The sequence below is a fragment of the Cataglyphis hispanica genome, chromosome 2 (genome assembly GCF_021464435.1).
Source record: "Cataglyphis hispanica isolate Lineage 1 chromosome 2, ULB_Chis1_1.0, whole genome shotgun sequence".
NCBI lineage: Eukaryota > Metazoa > Arthropoda > Insecta > Hymenoptera > Formicidae > Cataglyphis > Cataglyphis hispanica.
The window spans coordinates 11,643,775-11,666,248 of NC_065955.1; the positions used below are offsets into that span (position 1 = coordinate 11,643,775).

Here is a 22,474-nt window from a genome sequence, read left to right on the forward strand (position 1 = left end):
AATCGTATTGAAACGCGCGCGCGAACACACATAGTGGATAGATCGCTGTGTTAATCGTCATCAATTTAAATGCTTGACCGAAGAACGATCAGAATGTTTATCGTGGACAAGGTGAATTACTATAGATCCCGTTATTGGCGGCCAGCGCGCTACTAGCGAGATTACGCGCGTCTTATGCGTGTCTATACGCACTCGCTTAATTTGCGAAATGACTGAAGTCGATGATGACGCGCATAAACGCGCCGTATAAAAAGAGAAGCCTTTCGCTCGCACCTTTTGCCGATCGCAAATTTATATCGATTCGAGAAAAGCAGAATTGATCTTATTCTTATTTACGTTGCTCTAATAGAATTATTCGAGAAATTTTACAGAAATGTAAATATGTTAAGATTAATAAATATAAACCATGTATAAATTTGAGTCTCGTGTGTAGAAAATCATTTTTTTTATTATTATTTTTCTGTAATATTTGCGAGATTGTGTGTTAATCCGAAACAATCAACGCGTTTCGCAACATGACGATAAAAATTGTTTAAACACGCAGGCTTAATTCCTTTCCAAGGGCGTGACACTAGACTGTTGGTATTTCCAAACAAACTTTTAAGCGATTACGATCAATTTGTAAATACATACTCAACGCTCGAATTTCACTGACTCAGTTAAAACTCGTGCAGCATTACAATCGTGAACGTGGTTGTCAAAAATCATCATTAAATTAATGTAACATCATCAAAAGTCATCATTAAATTAACGTAACGTATTTATAAAATGTCTAACAATCGCATAATTATTATTATTATGTAATAATAAAGAGACTTTCGAATAAAATATGAAAATATAATGCACATTATTTTTATATAAACAGTATCAATTTTTTGAAGGAAAAACAAATACAATTTTTATTATTATTATTATTGTTATTATTATTATTATATATAGGGAGAAAATGTATTTCCACGAATGTAATTCCACGATAATAAAATATATAACTTATTCTTTCGACTGATAATAAATTAATATTAAAATTGTAATAATAATTTTAATAATAATTGTAAAAAATAGTATCTGTACTCTAAAACTGTTTTGTACATGCATATCTAGTTATATTTATACGAATTTCGTAAGCAAGAATTTCTTTTATCATTCTTCAAATAATTCTAAAATTCGCGATATACGTATAAATATTTGTCACGTTAAATTTCAGGTGAAATGTAGTAGAGCGATCAAAACATCGATCATATAGAAAGAGTGGGATGATATAATTGAATAATAAATAATATTGTCTACTGTTTCCCACGCTTCAAAATTTGCTAAATTTATATCTTTCTGTATATTCTATCCGTTAAGCTGCAAAAAAAAAAAAAATTATGACAATCTGTCTATCTACTTTACTCGCAGCAATTTCGAGTGATTTATTATGTAATTTAATGCTATAAAATTACCGTTCTATTCCTCTTTAAATATATACAAACCAATTATTTAATCCTTGAATAAATTTCACTCAACTGTATCTTACGTCATACGCTTCTTATGACATCTTACAACGCATCCTCCTGCAAAATTTGCAAAGAAATTGCAATTGTGTTATTATTAATCTCTTTATGCAAATATATCAGACGCGATTTTTTTCGACAATTCCAAGTCGATAAATATTAACGATATCAGGTTTTTTGACATGACATTCATGTGGATACATCGATTTCCCGCGAAATATTTAATATATCAACGAGAATTTCCCATTATTTAGCACTGATGTGTGCATGTGCGAGTTATGATGTTGCGTCTTGAATTGAATGAAAAAAGTACGCGGCTAACCGAAGGATGTCAGTCGGTCGGATATTCGGTGTCACTCGGTATAAGAATCGAGGAGAGCAGCGTGATACGTGTGCACGCATGCAACCTACTGGCAATGTATACATTATCGAATATTATGAATAGCACGTTTAGTCATTATTTAACAGTCATGTACTAAGCACGCACCCACTAGCTAGCAGGTAATAATCTAATAATAGTCTTCATTGTAATATGGTTATGATATAGTATCGTTATGATTTCCTCCGCGAGATTTTGAGGCAATAATTGGAATACCCATAGAGTCGTAAAGTGGATATAAAGATGATTCTAATAAATCATGTGAAAAAAATATGTAACCAAATTTTTGGATTTTAATTTACTAAAAAAAAAAAAAAAATTTATTATCGAGTAAAAAATATTGAGAAGAAAAAGATAATGAAATCGAAAGATAAATCTATAGATACAAAGTATCTCTCTTTATAAAAAAAAATATAAAAAAATTCATATTACAAATTTTTTTTGTTTCAACATATAATCTTTAATAAAAAAAAATCAATACTTATATATTTTGAGAATAAAATATTGAAAAGAGAAACTCAAGAAGTTTTCTCAGTAATCGATATAACACGATGCAACACACTTTATATATCTTTTTATGAACACGATTTTATCAAACAATAAATAAATAATATAATCAATGCAACACTCTTGCATCGTTCAAAAATATTATCTAATATATAAAAAAATATATAAAAAATGAGAGACATAAACGTGCTATTACATACAGTACTAGCATAATATATGACATAATATCCGCATGCTGCTACAACTCTCGCAATTAACTGTTAACAGACACGAGTGCACCTCGTTGCGTGTGTCGCGTCTTGCCGTGTCACGCGCGGGCGTGAAGTCGCGCAACGTCCGTAAATTACGCACGTCGTAATCTTTTATTACCATGATCTCGACCACTATTGTCTAGCGTATGTCTAAGTAAGCTTCAGATATGCGGATATACGCCTGTTGATAAATGTATTACATCATTTACGTAAGAGGCGAAAGAAAATAGTCAGCGAGTCTCTTGAATATGAATGAAAGAATACCACATCATGTTGATCTTGTAAAAGAGAAGATTGAAATAATTTTGTAACTTATCGTTTATTCAATGTGAGTATAACATATTTTTAAGCGTATGCGTGCAACGAATGTAACATGTGTCAAAATTGTTTACATTTTAATTGAGGAAGTATTAAAAAAAAAATTAAATTACAATAATTTTTTTTTTTTTTTTTGAAAAATAGTTTGTATGAGAATTGAAGGGAAAAAAAAACGAGTTTAACATTTAAAACGTATCAATTTTTTATATTATTATATCTTTTGTACGACAGAAGAATTACAAACTTTATAATATAAATTAATAAGATTATCAATTTGTGAATTTATATTATCGCAAAATAAATACGTGCATAACGATGTTGACTCGTCATTACGTGTTATTCCAACTCAGCAATTTACAAATTCATTATGTAGGTAGTATACCTTTCTCTTTCCACGAGCAACGTATTATGATCATATTTTCGCAGAAAACATTCACAAACTGGTCTGATAGTAGAGAGGCACTTCAGAAAATGCTTAAGCGTATAATAAACGAATGCTTTTTCGCGATCACGATAGCGTGAGAAAAGTTGCAATGTTGGATTACTCTCGCGCCTTGCATAACGCACTTTATATCAAATTCAGGACTCTCCTCGTTCGCGAGTCCTTGTTCACGCGCGGAAAAAGTTTCTCACGAAGAAACGAGGTTCTCGATAAGCTCAGCTTATCGTATACAGCCTCGTAGGACTGTGTCTACGCTCTCTGTCCCTATTTTCCATCGCGACCTTTTACGCGCGGAAGAAAGGTTTATTACTCGACGATTGAATCCGCGCGTGACAAGTATTAGCTGTCAAACCAATTGTTGGCGAAGTGAAATTGCACCACGCACTATAATACAAAGTGAATCGTAAAGTACGTATTATCTCGCACGACATGCTGCAACGGATCGGCGAATAAGAGAAGAAAATCTCTATCCTCTGACAATCCTCTATCCTCTTTCAAATATTAATGAAAAGTTTCAATTTCTCTTTGCATTTTACTAAAATTTTTTTTCTTAATTTTTCTCATTTTTAGAGATATAATATTCATTATATTTCTCACCTACAATAGAAATTGTAATAAAATTTCGTTATGCGGAGATAAGTCTTTTCTATATTATTTCGTAAGCTCGATGAAATATTGTCGTATACAAAATGTGCTATATTCTTAGGTTTTATACAAGTTGTGTATTTAACTTGAAAATAAAAAATAAGCGTTAATCTCGAAAGCATCAACGGCATTATATCGTATCGTGATTAAAACACAATAAAACTAAAACATAGTGCATAAACGAGAAGAACGAGTTTCCTGCTGCGAGAGTAAGATACGCGGAGACGATAACATGTACGAAGAATTCCTTAGATATGCTTTTAAGAGAAGTGTGTCGAAACGACATATTTCTATCTCAAACACATAGTTTGACCGAAAGTGCTACTTTATTTTACACAATATATATTATGTTTATGAGAATATTATTTGTTTTATATATTTTTGACATATATAATTCTTTAGCTTTTCTTTGAACTAACAACATAAATGATAGTATTTGTTATTCGATAAAAATATGTTACAACTGTGATAGTTTCCTCCTATGTACTCTATAGAACTCGCGAAAATTAATGGTGAATATTTGATAAATTATTTCCGGTTAATGGTACTCGAGAACAAAAGTAACAATATATCATTTTCGATGCTTTCTGTAAAATTCCTTTGCTGGGTCTTCTTCGAAAGCGATGAGCTCGAGGTAACTGAATTCTCGTCCGAATCGCTCGATCCAGGAGCAATGCCCGCATTTTCTAACCGGGACTCATTCCGCGATAAGTCGCGGAAAGGAATTCCACGTCGTGTATAACGCGCGATCGGTTATTCCAGCGTTTCCATCAATCCGACACGGTATTACGAACACTGAAATAAATCCTAGAGAAAACATGACGCGGCGTCCGTCGTAGTGATCCAGGAAGTATTAACTCTCCTGAGACGAATAGCGAGATCTTGTAAGAACACAATGGGCGATATAAAACAGAGTGATCCGAAGCTATCGGCGCTACCTTTATCTATGAATACCGTGGCCGTTGTGTCGTATCAATTTATTCTCGACAAAAACATTGACAGTTGCGACGAACTAAAGATCTAAAGATTTAAGCGAGTCGAATTTCGAGACTAAAGAATAAAAGATTCTATTCCTAATCCTATTATTAATTTCAAACACGCATTGGTAATCGTAATTTTGCTTTCTTAAAAATGAAGACTGCGACGCAAGATTGACACGCAAATATTTATCAACGTCAATTTTAGATTGATTAAGCGATAACGCGTTCAGAGAAAATGCGTCGTATTTTTTTTTTATCAAAAATATAGATGCAATATTAAAAAAATGTCTTCTGATTCTTACGAATCTTTATTTCTTTCAAGATGTATAGGCTTCTCTCATTTTCTGCGTTTACTGTTACTAAAGAGCAACAGCAGAATTGCCTTATCCAATGATTATTCCCATGATACACGATAGATTAACTTGGTCGACGAGGCGCTCGAAAATCATTGCCGGTCCACGGACACGATTCTTTTACTTATAAATTGGCATTTTATCAGTGTTGGTAATAGAGTACCCCCCCTGCGTCGCAGCGTCAAATTGATGCGCAATCGCGTGAGAAAGTCGCGAATGAAGCAGACACTGATGATTGGATGGAAATGATTGCGTTTTAATGATTTAATGGGAACGATTAAAGATTTCGTTAGAACTTTTAGATCTGATTATACGATTATTACAGAAGTTTTGATTGGATGTTTACAAAATACTAAATTTATCTAGAATGATATGTGCGATAAAAGACAAACAATAATCAATTAATATTTACATCTGTCATTACTAATATCGACAATAAATAGAAATAGAGAAACGTAGAATTTTTGACAATAAAGAGAATTCACGATTGCATATTTTGCTGATACGCAAAAAATATAAAAATATAAAATTAATAAAATACTATGTAAAATGATTTACAATCAGCTGATCAATATTGACATTCAGGCTCTATTCTCAAAGACATCTTTTCTAAAACATGCATGTTTTGTAAAAAAAAAAAAAATTCTTTTCACTTGGCAATATTTCCAAAATGTCTCTTTAAAATTGTTTAAACGGTAGCTGAACCAAATAACATAACGTTTCCAGTATTAATATCAATATTTACACAATTGCGTTTTGCGGAACGATACTAAATCCCGCGATATGTTATCGGTGCGTCGAGCACTTATATTGCAACGTGTATGCACCACACATTATTGCGCTTTAATCATTTCCCGCATGTTTCGTTCATATCTTACATCTTTTATAAATGACGTTTTGTTCGCTTATCTGCTTGCTATTTATCGTTAATAGATTACATCAAAGTTACATCGCGCGAGAAGATCTTAATTTTTTATTACTACACATTGGTGCAATGTGTTCAATGTCAGAACGTATTACATGTACCATTAATGATTTTAACATGTAGCTGTATCTACATAGATGGCTATAATATATCTCTAGAATTGTAATATCTAGATATAGAGTTTTTAGAGTTATTATAGAGCCTATAAATCCATTATTATAATTTTCATTAGAATAGAATAAATAATATTAAAAAGATTACCAGATGTTTAATCGTAGAGCTAATATGTAATATCTAATTAAATATACGAAAGTCTACCAGTGAGTGATATTTCGAAAACAAGACAATCCTGAGAATTCTAGATCTGGAGAAATAATATGGCGTCAAGAATTTATAACGTCAAGAGAGAGAAAAATAAAGAAAAAGAGGGAAAATATGTGCGTATAAAAAACATGTGATTGATTTTTATATTCATGTATAAATAATTTTTAAATACACGTGTGTGAACTATGCGGATTCTTACGTTTATATGAATAACATTAATATATTATGCGAGTTGAGTTTCTCAGATACGATATTTTTTTGTTTTATATTATCCGCAAACAAAGAATGTTTTCCTTGATAGCACGTATATAAACGGAACGTGTTTCTGGCGCCAAGAGGCGTGAAACATTGACGTTTGTCATCTGTCGAGCCAAAAATATATTACGTGACGGCATGGATTAGTACAATCCTTCTCTCTCTTTCCTCCAAGGGGGAAAAAATTTCCTCGAACCACGTGGGAGTCAGGCAACCACATTGTGCGTCCGATCTCAGGAATAGTTATGAGGCAAGTTTTCTCACGCCGCGATCTTGAAAGTAATATTACGCCGCGCGCTTTTTGATTTAGTAAGGTAGCCGGATCATGAATAATTGCAGTGCAGTTGATTAGATTAGATAGGTACAATAAGTGAAATAAGAGATGTTGATAAGGTTCGTCGTATCAAGACATCAATGCATTTAAAACACCACGCATAGGACTTCTAAATAGTTTTGATAACTGACAAACTTGATATATAAATTACTGATGATTGATATAATTTAATAACAATAAACTTGTTTTATATCTAACTATTTCATTACAACATGAGATTTTGAATGAGAAAAATTGAAAAAAAAAAAAAAAAAATTCTAAACTATTTTATTTTATTATTAAAATACACACACACGTATATATATATATATATATATATATATATATATATATATAATAAAGATGCCACGATTTAATATATAATTATTCCTATTATTTATTGAATTATTGCTGGCAATAATTTATTTTTTAATTCTCTGAGAAATAAAAACTATATATATTTTTTTGGGATTAATAAAGTTTGCTTGTATTTTCACATATAATTTTCATTAATTTAATAATAACTTCAAAGATATTATTCATTATTACGATTTCTAGAAAAATATGTTAATTGTTGAAACTTCTCTCTACAAAAATTGACATGACTGCAAAATAAAAGTACGTAAAGATAAACAGATAAGCAATACTAATTTTATTATAAACATTGACTTGAATTGTGACGCAACTTTTTTCACTGCGAAACCTGTTCGAACAAAACGTCGCTGGAAAAACTGCATAATCATAGCAAGAGTCCACTCACCTTATGATTTCGTGGCGTCCTCGAGAGGTTGCTGCGTCCGTTGATGAGGACATTGTCGTTGAGAAACGATACATCGCAGGGTGATGGCGGACCCCCGGAGATCTCCCACTCAGCATCGTCGGTCGTAGAGGCATCCACAGTAGCATCAAGTACTATAATGCCGGCGTCGCCAACCTATAACAAAAATGATAAAAATATAATGAGTTTTGAAAAAATATTGCTCTATCGCTATAGAGACAATAACTTAAAAAAAAGCGAGATATCACAATCTTAAGTTACACAGCGTGTTATCTGCTTATGTTATGATATAAAATCTGATATAAAAATTTATGTAAATTTACAAATTTACTTTCTACATAAATATAACCAAATATATTAATATAATAATTATTATTCTGATTAATTATACTATTTCTTTACAAGCAAAAAAGTATTTTTAATTTTTTAATGATTGAAAATATTATTATATCTATTATTACAATTTCTTTCAAGCATTAAATTGTGTAAATAAATCATTTATTAATACTTAAGTTGTATCTTTATCTTTGAATTGAATTAAAATCTATTAAAAAAAAAATTTATTAACAAATTCATCTTCAATTTACAATTGCCTATTATTAAAATAATTATCTTTAAATTACCCATCATCAAAAAGTAGTTTTATATTATCTTGGCATATATAAAGATAAATAAATTATTAACACATAGGCTGCCATACATTATTGGCGCGAAAATATTGGTTAAGTGTTTTATTCCACTCTATGCTTGCCCAACTTTCAATTTAATGGAGATTAAAAGAAAACGTTATGGTGAACGTGTCGGTATTTTAAAACGATCCTCTCGATATCACTGTAAACAGAATTTTCAAGGTTATTTGCGCGAAGTCGATTTTTTGCCAGTCACATACATAAATCTTTCCTGCTTGCAAATGTATTCTAACATTTCGATAGATTGAGATGTACATCCGCGTTGTATTCGAGTGCAAATAAGCGCACATATGTGCGAATACGCAATCCTTTACGACCCGAGAAATTTCCGCGATGATTCGAGAAAGTTGTCTCTGCGTAAAAATATGAGGGTCCACTAGAAAAATTCATCACTCGTAACCCAAATTTAATTTACACGACTGTGACAATTCATTCTATCTCTAGTTTATATTTGCATATATGTGGACATATAAATTCACAAGCTTCAATTCTCAAGCTTTCGCTGAAAATTACGTGGTGATCTTTCTCTTTCATTGTAGTGCAATTTTATTTTTTAGAGATTATTATTTTCTCTCTTAAAAAATTATATAGCAAGTATAATAGATTGTGTTCTCTAGACGCGTCAAGGATCAAATATTGTTTATATATAATCCAGAATTTTAGTTTTAAATATTTCAAAGACGCATTTTAATTATTAATAATTTTGTTCTAAAGTTATACTTAAACATGATTGTTACGCTTTATTAGTTTTATTAAAGATAAAAATAAAATTATTTGAATATAATTACAAAAACATTTATAAAGCACAAAAATAAAAAATATAGATATTAAAAATATTTTTTCTTTATTCAGAGCTAAAAAGCGAAGATATTTAAGATTTGAAGCAACCTCCATACAGGTTGATTCGCATCTTGTTTTTATTTCTTTTTTTACGGGAAAAAAAAAAAAAAAAAAGGAAGAGTTTGCTTTTCCATCGAGCGTAAAACCTGCCATTGTGGACCAAAAAAATTCTTCGAAAAAGTGTTTTTACCCGCACAATCGAAATGTGCGGCCTAAATTACAGCCTTGCGAATCTCGCGAAACTTTCCACGCATTACGTCTCTTAGGGACGTTTTCTCCGCGTACAATCGCAAATTATCCCAAAACGATCTTCGAGGGAGACATCCCTTACTTTCCTTCTTTCGTTGGAACAATGGAGATGTTAACTGCGGAGAGACGACTCGAAGGTGCTTTCGAACGTGCCGTGACGACGGTTACATTCACGCGAGGCGTCAGTCGGTCAGTTACGATTACCGCCTTTGAAGACACTCGTGAATGGAACATCCTGTCGAGTAAAAAAAAGGGAAACGCGAAACGTGAGTAACACAAGGCAATATGGATAAATACCTCCGCGTCGAGGCGCCCTTCGGGAGAGAGCCTATCTATCCTGGTCTCTCTTCGCACGAGTGGGCTCCCTTGCGAAACGCGACAACAGGATACAGGATATGCGAAGAGAAAAGAAAACGTCATAACTTCTTCGCGAACTTTAAAATTATCCGACATCTGTCGCATCCGTGAGCATGTGTTTTATTTCTTCAAGAAATATGTCATTTTTTTTTTCATATAAACTAAAATATTAAGCTTGCAACAACATTATGTAGATAATAATTGAAATATTATATTCTTGCATAACTATTAGTTTAAAAAAATATATAAATAAACAATAATAAATTTTCTATTTAAATACAGATATTTAAGTTTTATTATTAATTATTTCACTGTACGTAGTATTATAATAATATTTTTCAAATGTATGTCACACAAATAAAAATAACATGTTAAATATAAATTAGTCAAAAAAATTAAAAAATTTGAAATAATATAAAGCATGTCGTCTAATGTAATAAACATTCAGTATACGAATATTTTCACTCGATACTTTTTTGACAACTATTAATTAATATGACTATTTATAATATCTTCTCCACGAAATGATATGTAATAAATAATATTCTCGAAATTATCAATGTAAATTCCACGTTCACGCAGCGGAGATCCGCGTGTGAAATCGAGTGGCCTTACAGCGGGACGACCGATTTCCGGTCTACTTCCGGCGATTGCCGCAGGGGCAATCGCTCGGCGATTTTCGAAAGTGATTTTTTTAGTGGTAATCTGCCTCGCCATCTCTCTTCTTCGAGTCGCGCGATGATTTGGGTTGAACGTTCGTTAATCCAGGGAAAAATGCGGTCACGGATCATAAGACGCAGCCGCATTACGGACGAGCAACGATCGAGGCCGAGCAACATAATATCTGTATTTGAATATAAAATGTGGCGTGCCGATGTATCGGTGAAACGAGAGGAGCGAAAAAGTAAGTAGCGTATTTCGTATCAGTCATCCATTATTATCTTAGCGATACATATTCTGACATTATTTGCAGAAATCCTAAATTTAAAAAGAAATCTTTCAGAAAAGTGTCACTTCATTTTCAGAAATGTAAAGAATTTTGATCGAAATGACAATTCCATTATTTCGACACAACTGTAGCTTAGAGACATAAACAGCTGATAGTTAAATGGATTTAAATATATAAATGCTCAAGAATGTAAATTAATAACAAAATATTATTCACGCAAAATTTTGAATCAAATTCTATTTTAGCAAAATTCAAATGTTTATCTTACTTATCTAAATATGTAACTTCCAAATAAAAAATTTTCGCTAAGAAAGAATTAATTTTAACTATTCGTCAAAGAGTACGTGTATGTCGGTCGAGAGAAATTTATAAGATTTATATCTCTTATTAGAAACTTATAGTTTAATTTTATTAAATCAATGTTAATAAATTTGTGACATTGATAAATGCATAATAAATTATAATATCAATATAATTTTATATAGTTTAATATATGCATTCTAATAAGTTGTAGACTTGTAACAATATCGCAAGTTTGACACAAGAAGAAAAATTAATTATAACTCGGACGTAAACTTTCTATCTTATATAGATCAGTAGATCTCAGATTAGTAATTATACTTGTGATTAATTGCAAAAATAGCAGCGCGAGAGAAATATATGCGATATATTTCTGTCAGACTGTGCTAACTATCGCAGATTAATGCGTCAGACTTGTATAACGTGGATAATTCCTACGGATAAAGTATCGTGAGAAAAAAAGTGCGCACTCGACACCTAGCGTATAATCTCGCATTACGTCTAGGCAAATGGGCGGATTTAATCTGACAACTTGGAATTAACTCTAATGCGGCATGAGTAAAATAAGTTGTCAATATTACGTGTGCGGTAGAACAATTAGTCTTGTCGATATGACAATCGACAACATCTATACAAATTAAATTGTATTATTCGCTCACGATTTAAGCTGCGAACAATGACGTTATCGTGTCTAATTTTATGCTGTATTTCTGTTCGCATGTGCGTGACACCATACAACAGGAAGGAACAAATGTTTTATAGAAAAATAATGCTGAATACATGCTCGATACTTACATGTGAGGTCGATAAACTAATATAAAGGCTATTGTTAAAGTATAGAAAAATATTATCTCTCTCCTGCCATGTATATTTTGTGTGTAGTATCGGTTTATTATATAAATTTTCACAATACGATCATGCAAAATTGATCACGATATGATCAGACAAAAGTGATAATTAATAATATCTTATTTTTCTTTTTCATTTTCTTTCCGGAATTTTGTCTTAAATTTTCTAAAAGTATTTGGTTAAGTAAATTCGTTTATTCATTTATTAAATAAATAATTTTAATTTTCTTTATTATTTTTGAGGTTTTAATAAAATGTATTTTCGTGAACTAAACGCAAATTTATCAATATTCAAACATATATATTTACATATATTTATTTGAACATTTTTCAAGTAATTAAATTATTGTAGAAATGTATCTGAAAACAGTACGCATCGAAGAATACGAACATCTCGTAAGATCGGGACCAGTTCGAAAGTGATGCGGACATAAAAGCATCGAATAATAAAAACGGGTTGTATGCCGGTTTAAAGGGACATCAAAAGAATGCAGATATAGAAGGGAGAAGTTGCGGCAATGAACCTGGAGACGCGGTCTCTGACTCCATGAGAAATTCCCAGGACGGTTCTTTTCATTATTCCGGCCGCAGTGAAGTATCACTCCCGCAGGTGGACCTTGAACCCTTGAGGAGGACAGACCATCGACTGTCGTCCGACAGTCGCATGCGAGCGCACTCCTCGCAAAAGTACGCCTTACTTGCGTCTTACGCTTGCACCCTCAGCGAGTGGATCGAAGCGTAAACATTCATCCTCCCGAGAGCTACGGTTATATCGCTAATACTTGCAACATAATCGTAAAGAAATGCGAGAGAAATGAATTTGTTGGCATTTATAATGTTCGTCGCGACTGCATTTTGATCGTGAGTTAAGCGAAACTATTAAAATGCCTGAGAATCATAATAGAAGATTAATAGTGAGACAAGAGTTATGAAAAGCGAGATAGAAAGCTGAAAGATTTTTATCGAATAAAGTTCAGTATAATTACGAATTTTCAGCTACAGAGAATTATTTAAATATGATACATTGATTGATCACACAAATTAATTAAGAAATTCTGATCCTTTCCTTTAACACGACAATATGTATTCACATAGTAGAACAAAAAAAAAATTATTTATATTATATTTAAAACCCTGTTATCTTTATCATTTTAAATCGCTGCAATCATTGTTAATTGTGAAAAATATTTCAAGAAAAGTGATTAGAGACGATACGCTTTGACACAAATGGATTTTCCTAAAATAGTCTATTGCTTATCTTCAAATCGTAGGCATATAAAGTTGGTGTGTGTCTAATAGAAAATTATTAGAAACTTACTGCACGGCGTTTCTCATATGCGTACTTCCTTTTGATTTTACTGCTCACCCCAACGCTCAACGAATTCATTTCCTCCCTCAACCTCCGATCCGGTTCATGGTCGGTCGTAAGTCTCTCTTAAAGTGTTTAAAATGCAAAATTTTCAGAAATCATTAAACAAATTTTAGCATCTAATTAATTCTGAATTTCATCAAAACTTCAATATTTATTTAATTCTTTCAAAGTAAAAATTAAATTTGCTTATTTATTTAATATAGATGTTCAATTAATATAAAAAAAGTAAATTTTTTATACTATATACATATCTTGCATTTGCTAAAATTATTTTTATCAATTATTGTTATCTAGATTTGAATAATTATAACAACAAACAACATAAGATAAAATATAAAAAAAAATAATTAGATAAATAATATCCTTTTTTTTTTAATTTCTCAATCGAGTCATTTAAATTACGATAAATCTCAGTGTTTTGGATTATAATGACCATGTTCTATATTTGACGCACAATCACCGGAATCACTTCTCGCCCACTCATGAACTTTATTAATGCGAGTACGTGTCGTCAGCAAAAGATTAGTTTACATGAATCATCCTAAATTTGCTTGGTCAAACCGATCAAAGTTTTCTGCAGAGATATAGTTGACATTCTTATTTTTTTATTTCATCGCTGCCGTCAGCAAAAACTATACTTCTTTCTGGATATTAAAGAGATCAAAGAGGCTATTTCTTATCGTGCAAGAGATATTGTGCATTCTCAATATGCTCCTCGTTAAGTAATTCGACATTGCGTAAGTCGCCTATTAACTAAACAGATAATCGAAATTATGAAAAATAGCATGCTTTCATTGTTTGCTATGTATTGCTATCTTTGTCTGCCATATGTCCACCTGTTACAAAAAGCTTTTTGAAGCCGTTATATGCAACTATCGTTCTTATCAGATCGACAATGGACAATTCAAACATATACTTTATAAAGTAGATAAACTGTGAGTCGATATATGAGACCACAATTAACTGTTATCGCACTTGAGGATGTAACAAGTTTTTTGCTAATATAATATATAAAATTTAATAATCAATTTTTGACATTTTGTGATATCTTTTAATAATATATCCTAAATTTTATTCTTATATATTTGTATATTTCTTGTACGTGAGAATTTTTCATAATATTCTTTAGATAATTTTTAAATTCTTTCATTTATCAAAATTTCTTTCATATATCATAATTTTTTTTTCATTAAAATTTTAAAAACTTTGAAGAAAATGCAATCATAAGATTGTTATGATGCGACCTTAGTAAGATTTTCGAAATATTATTTAGATCGCTTTCAAATCAAATGGCATATGATTACAATGAAAATTCGAAAGCTTTAACAATCTTTATAAGATGATACAAAATATTGACAATTGTCCTGAAGCCGTTTCGCAGGAGTGGAGCTCGGTCAAGGTCAAACGAGGTCAGATATCTTGAATTTCACCGAGGAAACCCTTTCACGCCCGCTCGCGATGGAGAACGACGAGATTTCACCATCGCGAACGAAATCGTCGAGAGAGGCCTTGCCTCGGGGGTTTATTCACGCGAGAATTAATTAGCCCAATTTGTGAGAAGAAAAAATGTAGTGGCAGGTGCCATAAGGACCATCTTGAATCGCATCGCATACATACATACATACATGTATGCGCGAATATGAAAATAAACCATACACCGTTCGAGAAAACATAGCATTTTGAACACATTTCAATTCTTTGTATACTTTAACAAATGTAGAAAGATATTGCGTATTTTAAGCTAATTAAAAATTACAAATTTAAGTTATATTTTCATAATTATGTCACATTTGATTAATGTGTTGACAGACGGTGATAGCTACCGTTATATAAAGCTGATCTTGTCCTCTGATACGAGAACTAGTTCCGCATGATTTCAAATTATGTCAGTCAAAGTGAAATATTCTATTATTCTTTTACATTTTGACATGTCGTTTCGTACAAAGTAAAAAACTAAAAATAAATTATATTTTTCCATTGCTCTTGCTAATTTGTTAAAGTATCAAACAGTACACAAAAAAATTAAAAATTTAATATTAAAATTTAAATAAAATATTGAAATTCTCGAATAAAATATAAGAATAATTGTAAAACATAGCTAGTAAACGAACTAACGGCTTCTTTCAATTAATACCGTCCAAACAATGCAATAATGTTATATATGAATTTAGACAATTATTATAGATCACTGCTAACAAAGATAATGTGACTAATATTTCAAAGGCTGTTACATAAGACGGTTGTTTGCAGTGCCAGCAAAATTCTTTCTTAGCAAAAACTCCTTTGAATCAAATAAAAAAATTACAAAATAAAAAAAAATTAAGAAATAAATATTTAGCAAATAAAAAATTTCTTCACTTTCTTGTGTTTTATATATGGCTGCAGGTATGATTGCAAAACGTGTAATATTCCTTAGAAGACCTGTACTGAGAAAACTTGAAAGATGCTAACGGATTCCTCTACTGGGTGTCCTGATTGCTTCTCTAGGACGGCCATATACGAGAAGAGATCCGTGTATTATATCGCGGAATGTTACCGATCTACTCTAGTCTCTTCTTCTTCTCTAGTTTATTTGATCCCTACTGATCCAATATTAGATTTTTCGAAATAAAGAATTTTTCTCAATCGGCGAATTCGCCTATAATTGTTTCTTGTAAAATTATATGATAAAAAACAATCAAAAAGACTTATTAATTCATGTATTTTTATTATAAATTCTAATAACATAAAAATCAGCTGATCGTAACTAATTGAAAAATAATGTCCAAAATAGATGCTTAATGCATAGACAAAAAAATATAGCTAGAATTCGGCAATAAGCGGGATAGATTATCATTGAATGATAAGATTAAAGCAAGTCATCCCTTCTTTAAAAATCATCAGATGTATTGTTACAAAATGTTTTATTTTTGTAGAAAATTTCAACCTTTAATAATATGAACATACATTTTAATCAAATTCAGATGTCGAGGGTAGAGAAGTGGAGAGAGAATTATGAGATATCGTAATAATTACCGAATAAGAGGATGTCAAGGATAATCCTCTCTCCGAATGAACTCAATCTTCGTACTGCAGTATAAAGCGAATGCATAGAGCAATAAACATTACGTTTGGAAATTTATATTTGTTAAATATACACAGTTAACTATCAAACATAATTTAAAAAAAAATTGCACTACAATCTAGCTTGTGTGTTTAAATATAAATTTCTTTATTATCGAGTACTTTCAAGCTGTTTCATTATTTTCGTGTATAATACACAGTATAAAATTAAATTTAAAAGTGAATTTGTGAAAAGTAAAAATGAAAAAATAATGTCAAAAATAAAGATATGATTAACACTATAGATAATCGACACACATCACCGATATCCATTATCAGTAATGTTTCATATGGTGGGGTGTTAATTTCCAATCGATAAACCGACACAGCTCATGACTCATAGAGGTGCGATCTCGAGTGGGACCAATGTTTATGTAAGAAAGCTTACGATAGCAAATGAAACAACTTGTGCTCTTTGCTGTAGGTAAGGCGCGTACTCGCGTTTTTTCTTTCTCATAAAACGCATAAGTCTAGGAAGAATATAAATTGATCGTAGAAGCTGAGTCGAGAGTGCTCGTTTTCCGATTGAATTCGCTACGGTTGGTACAAATTATGTGTCATTAAACGCTCCCGTGAATAAACCAAAATGACTCGATAGCTAAAATCAATGATTTACGAAAAAAGAAAAAGTGATCACTTCCGTCCGGCAAGCTTTTATATTATAAGTATGTTATAAGTATATATTATAAGTATATTATAAGTATGATATGTAAGAGAAAAGAAAATAGATTATGTAATAGAAGTAGAAATAGAAATTGCATTAAATTGAAATAGAAAAAAACATAATTAAAAGTAAAATGCATTTTAATTACTATTAAATTTAATAGGCATAATATCTCAAAATATCTATTTTTTGCTCTACTTTATTAACACGCGGAAATTCCGCAGATGGAAATTGATACGTAATACGTATTTTCCCTGGGAAATTTTTAGAATATTATAAAAGAGAGATGCTTTAACAATGTTATAAAATATACAGACAATTTCATTATATAGTGATATTATATATCTTATAATTTCTTATAGTTTTAATAGACGCATATAAAAACACAACGGTATTGCGTATCGCTTGCCCATTCAAAAAAAAACTGACAGAAATTATATCTGGTGAAAAAGAGAGAGAAAGAGAGACGAGAGGACGTAGACGGAAGGAGGATGTGGCGTTATCAAACGGTTTTAAGCGAAACAGGACGTTGCACTAACGTTCGACCGGATGATAGTCAGCTGACATGTGTATATACGCGCCAATATGTATGTCGGCCTCTTTGTTTAAATTCCTCTGAGTGTTTCAATTAATAATTACGCATACCATACGGACAAATATATATGTGTACATACATGCTGTAACTATGCTTGTCGTAACAACCCTGCAATGACGTATGATTGGCTAATTACGATTCTTTGTGTATCAAATGTCTCATTAGGTTACACTATGGCGTTTTATTCTGTTGAAAAGGGAAGGAAGAAATACAAGCAAATCGCTTTTTTTATATCGCTAATAAGAATTTCAATAAGCAAAATAAGTGAGAATGTTTCTCAAGTTTCAAAATAGATGATTTTCAACACATCGATTTTATTGTAATGTATTAAAGTAAACATGAACAGTACTTATGGATTTTTACGTCGACGGATATAAACTGTTTGGCTTATGCTTCCCACGACTACATATATGTATATAAACAACAAAGTTTAAGTTCAATGTATTTACTAGAGACTATAACAACTTTCTCTAAAGTAAATGAAGAATAATCCATTATGATCCATCGCTACTTGAAAAACAGCGACATTTTCACATAAGAGAACCTATTGATATAAACGTATATTATCATATGTTTATTATATGTATTGTAATTTATGCGAATGTAATGCTCGAGATTATAGAATAATGAAGGTTAATTACCATATAATAACTACGCAAATGGACACGATATAATCCTAGAATTAAGTAATCGCAACAATTCAATGGGAATAATTCTTAATCAATTCACACATTAACGCAATCAATGTATAAATGTAGCCGGTAACTTTTTTATATTCTTTATTTTCTAAATCTTACGCACACAGTTGTGTGTGTAAATTCAGATACAGTTCCTTTGTCCAGATAATTTGCAATTTTGCATCTTTTTAATCATTTCGAAATATTTTTTCGTATATATTACTGCTGCATTTATGTTGTTATAAAAATAATATAATAGCAATATCTTGCTTTGTCGATTATATATTTAGATGAAATTATCGATACCTATTGCTTAAAATTTTTTAAATAATATTTATGACATATCTTTAGGCGGAAATTCTTTTTGAACTAGTATTCATTATATAAGAATGATATACCTCGTACATATTTCTGCACAATCTAATTTAATCTCTCCAATTTAATCTGTATCTAATTATTATCGAATAAACTAAAACTTTGAAAATGCTAACGTAGCATATAAGCGCATAGTGATTTTACGTAACGACAAAGTAAACTACGATATTCACGACTGTGTACTCTTGATGTCGCAAATCGAATTAGCTTGTCGTGTGATGCTTACGCAAATAGCACTTGTGTATATATATGAATACACATTCTTGCCATCTCATAAAGATGAATTTGTTGCGATTAACGATGTCGTTGAAGCTATATAATTACGTTCCTGAATATCGGCGATCAAATCCAATTAAATTTTAATAGCGGCAAAAATTGTATACCGTCTCTTCTATGTATTTAACAAACTCGTAACGTTATTTACGTACAGTACGTAAACTCGACGTCGACTCAAAACATCATATATTTATTACATTATTAAATAAATTAAATCATTATACATAAAAATTATATACATGAAAAACCGCACATGCGCGATCATAAGTTATGTGTAATAAAAAATGATTTATATACAGCCTTTATTATAAGACCTAACTTTATCAACAAGGTTGCTTTAAAATTTTAAAGCTTTTTTTTATTCATGTGAACTTTAGAATCGATCAAGGTTTTTCCGGCTTATCAAACTCCTTAGGTAAACACATGGTTAAAAATTTTTCTACGTTGCACATGCAAGGTTATCATTGTATAATCTATATTACATCGCAGAAATGACAAATGTGATCCTCGAAAATATCGTAAAATATGAATAAAATGCGATTAAGCTATTTTTGATGCAAGTCGTACTTTTTTGTATTTCATGCATGCTGGTTTTATCAGTCATTCTTATTGAAAGTTTTGTTTGTGATATCGAATAACGCGGATAAACAATGCGCGCTCTTCGCATATTTCCGAACCTTTGTAGAAGCTGACGAAGATTGCATCACCCTAATGTACATTCCAGTTTCTAGTTCGTTAAACGATTGCTTTACGCTCAGCCCGCGAGTCGGGCAAGGATATTCTCTTTTTCAACATTTGCAGATGCACCGTTACGTCGATTAGATGGAGCAGAAGCAATTTCGCAAATCAAATATGAAAATTGTACAAGAAAGCCCTCGCGGCTCACAAACGCCAACCGTCCTTTGTGCACGCGAATTCCTTTGTCCATATTTTTTCAGCTGTGCACCCATTAGATAAGGCACAGATATATCATTTCATAAATGAATATTAAATAACGCGAATCGTATCTAGGAGACACTAATCACGTTTCGAATTTACCATAATCATGTTTGCTGTTGTCAAAATGTAAAAAAATGCTTTGACTATGTTCTTATATTGCGATCTCGTCTTACATTGATTCATTTATTTGTTGTAAATATTAATTTAATAAATATAAACCTAGCAGAATATAGTCGATTGATGATCAGTTGACGCATTAAATTAAAAATTGATTATTTACATTTAATTAAAATTTAATTTTATTAATTCAACTTTATTGAATTAATAAAATTGTTGTTGAAAAACTGAATAAAAGCAGATATTAATGTCCTCGAAGATTTGAAATATTTCGATTTCACATACAGTAATCCATTATGATATTTAATACGATAATGCATGAAGTGCCGATAATGCGTATTTTTTATTAAAGACAAAGCAAAAAACAATCGACAAGCGATATCGTAAGTCTCTATCATAAAATTATTGACAAAATTGATTTCATCATTATTCTGCGAAAACAATCTAGTGGGGACAAAGGTTTAAATTGACTTGTTCTGCGAGATATATATATATATATATATATATATATATATATATTTGTTATTCGTCTTTAAAATTAAAAATCGATCTCCGATATATTTCTCATTACAAATAATTAGTTAATAATTAATTATTAATTATTAACTAATAATAATCAATAATTAATAAATTTTCTGTTGAGGAAAACAGACGCGTTAATTAGCCATTACGCATTATTATTAGCCAGTACAAATCGTGATGTCAGCTTGCGTGAGATGCGACTATTACTTAGACATGTAACCATCTCGTTTTAAACGTACACATTAAAGACACATAGATTAAACGTTAGAATCTATTGGCAAGAATAATAATTATTTGCGCACTTCCGCATTATCTAATACGGGGGGAAAGTAATGTCTGTGAGACAGATCGGGCCGATCGTGTCCCTAATTTCTCTCATTTTCCATTAAATATCGAACGCCTTCTTCGGTTTCACTTTGGTTCATCGCGAAGGCGCAATGATGCGTTTTACGAGAGGCCTGAAAACGAGCGGCACAGCGTTCGAGAGAGACAGATTTTACGTCGAATATTTTAGAAAGCGCCGCACGATTTCGATTTTACTTTGCGCAATCCGCGCGATAATAATTTCATATCGCGGTTATCGAAAATTAATACAATGCTCATTGATATCTGATCTGAGCAATCTGATCTTCCTCGACCGGCGCTTTTTACGTATTAGAAATACTCCTTATTACGTGTCATCTTGAGAAGTACAAAAGCGGATATTTTACGTAAAATCAAAATAACCTCGTCGCGTGAAGAATATTGAATATTTCACGAAAAGCGTATGCAATGATCGCATTTATATATGAGAGTCTTACTTGAAATATAATAATTAAAATTTAGTTAAAAAATAATTATATTCAGACTAATGAGATAAAATATCATTTCCAAGATTTCGATCAGCTAAGTTCACAAATCTATATATATATTTTTAAAATTTTACTATAATTATATAGGTAGATTTTAATATATAATAGATTAAATTGATTACGTAGCTAGGTAATTTATCCAACTGTTCTCCCGAGCTACGCTGGATGATATAATAAACACATTTCCACCAAAGTCTCGTTGATATTTTAGTCGAATTTATGAATAAGCAGTGCATATATACAATGAAAAGATTATTGTTGTCTCACAAGAAAACGACGATGACAAACTAACGATCATCAATAATTCATCATCAATAACTGAAAGTGGCTAAAATAACGCATATCTCAAGATACTCCCGACAACGGTAACTAATTCATCCAAACAATTGTCTAAACACGGACAATAGCATTTAGCTAGGTTTAAGGCACGCGACGACATCGTTACACGTGTTGTACGTTAGTCTAACGAGGATTCTCGCAGCTCCTCGGGCCGAGCGGAAGCGAGACGCAAAATCGAGGTCGAATAAGTCACGGAGTATACAGGATGTCACGTGATTTTCCCGCGTTTCCTTTAGCCATGAATTCTTCGATTAACTTCAAGATAATCTTTTCACAATTTTAAATATTTTTGTTGATCTACAAGTTAAAATTCTGTTCAATTAAGATTTAATAAAAAATATATTTACTTTTTTAATTTATAAAAATTTTTGAATAAATTTTCATAATTGTAATTCCAAAATTATTGACTTGACTTTGACAATTGTTAATTGGTTTGTTAAAAAAATATTT

General features: G+C 31.2%; 1 protein-coding gene across 2 annotated transcripts in view; it reads right to left on the minus strand.

Annotated features, from left to right (window-relative positions):
- The window catches only part of LOC126855270 (uncharacterized), a 35,296-nt gene that overhangs the window by 7,185 nt on the left and 5,637 nt on the right, over nucleotides 1-22,474 (minus strand). For both annotated transcript variants that reach the window (XM_050602755.1, XM_050602746.1), the window contains exon 2: nucleotides 7,946-8,119. In XM_050602755.1, the coding sequence (XP_050458712.1) occupies nucleotides 7,946-8,119 (174 nt within the window). The remainder of the gene's footprint in view (nucleotides 1-7,945; nucleotides 8,120-22,474) is intronic.